This window comes from Pundamilia nyererei, unplaced genomic scaffold (assembly GCF_000239375.1).
Source record: "Pundamilia nyererei isolate P.nyererei 1_Seehausen unplaced genomic scaffold, PunNye1.0 scaffold02228, whole genome shotgun sequence".
In the NCBI taxonomy this organism is placed as follows: Eukaryota; Metazoa; Chordata; class Actinopteri; order Cichliformes; family Cichlidae; genus Pundamilia; species Pundamilia nyererei.
In genome coordinates, this window is record NW_005189629.1 from 944 (window position 1) to 6,555 (window position 5,612).

The window sequence follows — 5,612 nt, forward strand, 5'->3', positions numbered from 1 at the left end:
GGAGTGACATCATTCCAAGTCCTAACATTCAGCTTCCAGCAAAAGGAACGAAGCCCTGATCAGCAACAGCATGTTTTTTTTTGTTGTCGTCATTTCCCCCCCTATGGTACCAAAGTATCCTGTATATTAGCATCAAATGTGAAACTCTAGTATTGCGACACACCTAACGACCATCCAAACTGCTATTTTAAACATCATCATTAGCCCATTGACTCTGTATTTCTAAGGTGAGCTAGGCTAGTGCTTCTCATTTTCTATGCTAAGTTGGTGTAAACACACCTTGAGTCGAAACACAAACACATGTGTTCCACTCAGTAGTGTCTAATAAAGCATCTGTCTCTCCTTATTGAGTGTTTTACTATAGAGAAGCTGGGCCGCAGGCCTCTCATGATTGGGGGTTTTGCTATGATGGGTATCTGCAGTACTGGGATAACACTGGCCCTCATTCTACAGGTAAGTGTGTGTGTGTGTGTGTGTGTGTGTGTGTGTGTGTGTGTGTGAGAGAGAGAATACATATTTAAAGCAGTGTTTAACAAAAAGACTCATTTTCGCTTAGAGAAGCTACATAAATACTGTCAGACTTCTTCAATGTTCTGCTGTTTGTTCTCATTGCAGGCTCATTTGTCATTCATGCGCTACATCAGTGTCTGCTGTGTGGTGGGCATTATTGCTGGCTTCTGTATTGGCCCAGGCAAGTTGCTTTATACTGCATGTTAAAGGACTGGTTCATTTAAATGACAACTATTAACAGATTTACCTGTTCAAAGTATTATTTTGGTGTGGTTATCACATGATGTCGACAGAAGCAAAAAACGAAAAAATAAAAACATAAGAGCCAAAAAACAAACTAGTGATGGTACACATGTGCAGATGCATCAAAGCGGTGGCTGCCTGCAAAAATCTAACTGCTGCCCATTTCATATTTGACACTGATTAACTGGTTTTAACCCTCTCAGGCTCAAGTTTTTTGTTGCTAATGCACAACCAAGTCCTGCAGTGGTAAAAGAAACTCATAAAATATGTATGTGGGGTAATCAGGTTGTTAGTTTTTAACTGTTGCAAATCGGCAACGCCTGCCTGGAGAGGGTTAATATCAAGTAGACAACATTATGTCAGCAGGCATGGCATTCATACAGCTACAGGCGAAACGATTTTCTTTTTCCCACATGTTTTAGAAACCTTTGGAATTTTTGGTATGTTTAATATCCATTTAAACGCGTGTGTTTGGAAACTGGAATCTTTTACTAGCCAGGATTTGTGGATGGGTTATATGTGAACTATTGCTGGGCAGAGCCATGAACAATAGTGTGTTTAGAGACTCGTGCATGGTCTCAGATAAACAGACTGTCACTGATTGCTGCTAAAAGAGCTTTAAGAGTTATATAAACCAGAATGTAATTTAAGCTTTTGTACAGGTGGATGACAATAGTTTCTAGAGTAGTAAACAGGTGAGTGTAGTCTGCTCTGATTGCAGCTGATGTGTGATGTTATTCTGTTGTAACCTGTGAGTTGCAGGAGGTTTGGGTTGCTCTGTGTAGTGGTTGAACAGCACCCTCTGCAGGTCATGCCTTTAAAAATTTGTCTCTAATTTGTCTCTGAAAATCTTTTGTACTGCAGCTCTAGTTACATTTTCATTTATTCAGACATTTAAAAGTTTAATAAATGCAATTATTTATAAAAGTGATATGCATTCAAATGTTCTAATTTGAAGTTCCCTGACTGTATATTCGACTCTAGGTTCTAGGACCTTCTGTAAGAGAGACAAATAAAGCCGTTTTTACTGACTATAACAGTTAAATATTAATGATATGCATTCTTTGACACGATTCTCGTGTCCATATGCGGATTTTTAGGCCCAAAGGCTGTATTGGTACGAGAGATGATAAATGAACATGTATTATAAAATCATGAACATAAATAATATAATTGCTTGCACACACCCTGTTAATCTGCACATTAGTTTTGTAATAAAAACTCTGTTATCTCTGTGTTTCCTCTGGATGCTCCGGCTTCATCCAGGTGCATGTTATAAAGCTGCATATGGATGTAAGGTGGACAAAGTGCCTTATCCTGATCAATAATTGGAGCTATAGGATGAAGAACTTTGGAACTAGAGACCAAAAGAGTCAGATTGTGTTTGTTACTTATAAATTGTCTCAGATGTGAGACTAAATGACTTGTGAACACTATGAGAGCATCCAACAGCAATGTGTGACTGATGTTTGGTAAGTCCTGTCTTTTTCCTGTTGCAGCTGGAGTGCCGTTTCTGGTCACGGCAGAGTTGTTTAAACAATCTCACCGACCTGCAGCCTACATCATAGGAGGCTCACTCAACTGGTTGTCCAACTTCACTGTGGGATTCGTCTTCCCATTCTTACAGGTAGAAGCTATACACGGTCCTGGATTTCTTTACAAACGTAGTATGCAGAGAACTGATTGATGTAGTCCTCGAGTACCCACTTATCCAGGATCCAGTTTAGGTCTTTATGTTTTTAATAGATTCCTTAAGAATCTATTAAAAGCATAAAGTCAGGGAGCTGTTAAATCAGGGGGAGCACACAGGATGGAATAGAGCAGCTGTCAGTGACAGCAGACAGGATACTGGTGAAGCCACTAACAGCATGTGGAGGAGACCGGGGTAGTTCTAGGTTTCAAAGTGCTTCGCCTACATCGATCCTGCTAAATGAAGACAGAAGGACACCAGTGCAGTCACGAGCTGATGTGCTGCTGGCTGAGCTCGACTTCAGAACTAATGCTCAGTTTGCATAATGAGAGTAATGCAGTGTTACGCTTTGTTTTATCTCCCTCAAGTCGATATATCACTGTGAATGCCTCAGAAATCCTTCTCAGTTTCTTACTCCCTGTAGTCCAAGGAAACGTCAGAGTGTAAGAGTAACTACCTATTCTGACATACACAATGTCAGTTTACTCAAAGTGACATGGGTCACCTTTGATTTAAAACCAATTGTCCTTTTCTTTCTTTCTTCCATTTACCTGCAACACCAACCACCAGATGTCAGCCGGAGCTTACTGTTATTTAGTGTTTGCCACCATTTGTGCATCTGTTGCCGTCTATGTCTACATTGTGATCCCAGAGACCAAAAACAAGACCTTCATGGAAATCAGCCAGATGTTCTCGAAGAAAGAAGCAGTCTTAGAGACCCAGAGTCTGATCCATGTTGACCAGCTAAAGCTGCGGAAGCTGAATGGCTACGGTGGTCTAGAACATGCTTCGGTGGAGTTTGACAGCTCTTTGTCTGTACCTTAACTCAGACTTCACAGCCAATTCATTCCTTTGGTATGTACATTGTAACAAAACAACACCTCACCTGTACCCAGTGTGCTATAGCTGAGTGAAGTTATTCTGTCAACTGAATATTTATATCCAAGATTTGTAAGAAAATTTACTTCATGGGTGCTAATTCAAAAGTATTACTCTGGGAGCATGGTGACATCACAGGACTATACATATAGTGAAACAGCCAGACAGGTTGGAAACAATCAACCTGTATGGTACGCAGACTTAAGACAAATGTCATTACATTTGAAAAACCCATTTCCTCTTCGGCCTGCTGTAATGGACCAGACCTGCCTATGGAACGGACTGTAACTCCCAACAACCCTAGTTTGATAATTGGGTAAGAAAATAGACGAGAGTGTTATACAGAGTTTCAATGGTTGTTCTACACTAAAATACTAGTTTCAGTTTCCCTGAGGTACATTAGGTAAGTGCCCTTGTTCTATCTCGACCCAGCAAATAAATATGTTTTTATGTCAGTCATGATTTCAACCTTGATTATCTTGGTGAGTACGGTGCTATGAAAAATGTTAGCAGTGATGTACACAACTGCAAGAAATTGTAACCACAACTGTACTTAAAAAAATAATAACTGTTTTAATTATGTTGTCTGTGGAAGGGAAAGTATTTTCATGAAAAACTAAAATACAAATGACCTCTGGGGTCATGGAAAAACAGGTCATTTTCAAATGAAGCCCAGCTAGTAATTCTTCTGAAAGGTAAACTTCATTTCTCTCCTCACTGTAACCAGTCATTTTGGGTTCTACACTTAACCAAAATACAAGTGAAAAAATAATTGTCCCAGAAGGAGCTCAGACACCAGCTGTTTGTCCCTTTTGTGTGTCATTTTACATTTTTTGGGTTCAAGCAGCTGATGGTTGTTTAGGTTGTTAGTTTCTTACAACTGACAAGTTCATATTCTGTTTAGTCAGCATTAGCATGTGGAATGGGAAGCAATTAATTAGATAAGATCTTTGTTGGGACAAAGAAAACATGAGAGGATGAGATTGACGCAGCTAAAGGAGAAGTTGCTTTATAGAAATAATAAATATTAAACAAATTGTTATTTCTTTGATCATGAAAAACCTCAGATGCTGTGGATACTGTTACTGCTACTGCCCTTTTATGTATATTTTAAAAGATGCTTACTGCAGACAGTTTGGGTGGTAAATTCTGTAAATTGGCTTTTTAGCCAGCATGAGTGAAATGAAATCGGACATGCACAGAATAAACTGTCTTCCTTTCAGTAGGAAACAAGAGCTTGTAGACACAACAGCCTGTAAGAAACGGGTTGTGCACAGTACCACACACAGTACATGACAGAAATACATCTTTTTTGAATCTTTTGTAGTCAGTAAGTCACAATCTAAGAAATCCAAATAACAAACTGCATGTTGTTAAATGTCACCATTTGTTCTATATGTATATTACCTGATGTTAAACATGATGTTTTCTCAAGTTGGTCCTGATATTTTAGACTGTGTCATTACGCTGTGCTGGTTGAATTGTTTTGCAAAGTCTGCTAAAATATAATTTATACAGAAAGTGAAACTGTTTAAATACATGAAAATGTGTACATAAGTCTAAAAGTTGTGAATTGTCAAAAGATAACTACATAAATGAAGTCCTATACCACTGTGCTTTCTGTGTTTTCATTACCAAGCATAGTTGACTCATGTTCCAGCAGCATTGTACAGTAATAAGAAAATTATGCTACTAACATATCTAAACTGTAGGAAAGACAAAAGAATCCAAGGCACTGGATTTTTTATTCACCCTCAAAAACACAAATCTAACTCCCTGCTGACCTCTAGTGGTCAGAAAAGAAGTGTCTGCTAGTCCAGTCTAACTAAAAAAACCATTCTTGTAAACAATGTAAACAATGCCAAAATTATGAACATTTACACATTTTAAAAATATATTTAAGCACTGCTGCTTATCTTGGCCTATTACTACCTTCTGACTGCTGAAATAGTGTGACCCCATTAACAGAACTGTGCACCTGTACCCACACTTGCTCTGTTTGCATGTGGAAAAAAGCATCCAGGGGCCAACAATCCTCGTCTTTTTTATCATATACATTTAAAGTAAATTTCAATAACACAATCAAATGTGTGTTCAAGCCTTAACAAAATATCTGCTTTTCATTCACATATGGAGAGTTAAATAACTCAAAGATCTAGAATACCTGAAGCTTCAGTTTGGATTAATCAATTAACCTATCCCCACAAGCTGCATGTCTTTGGACGGTGGGAGGAAGCCGGAGTACCCGGAGAGAACCCACGCAAACACGCAAACTCCACACAGAAAGACC

At 38.7% G+C, this 5,612-nt stretch overlaps 1 protein-coding gene across 1 annotated transcript; it reads left to right on the forward strand.

The window, feature by feature from the left end:
* Positions 1–318: 318 nt before the first annotated feature.
* On the forward strand, positions 319–4,922 carry LOC102215446 (solute carrier family 2, facilitated glucose transporter member 9-like; the record flags this gene model as incomplete). The annotated part of the gene is made up of 4 exons (XM_005755629.1): positions 319–453; positions 616–691; positions 2,253–2,380; positions 3,014–4,922. Coding segments are annotated over 4 exons (594 nt in total), but the record flags the coding sequence as incomplete, so codon positions are not given.
* Positions 4,923–5,612: the final 690 nt, after the last annotated feature.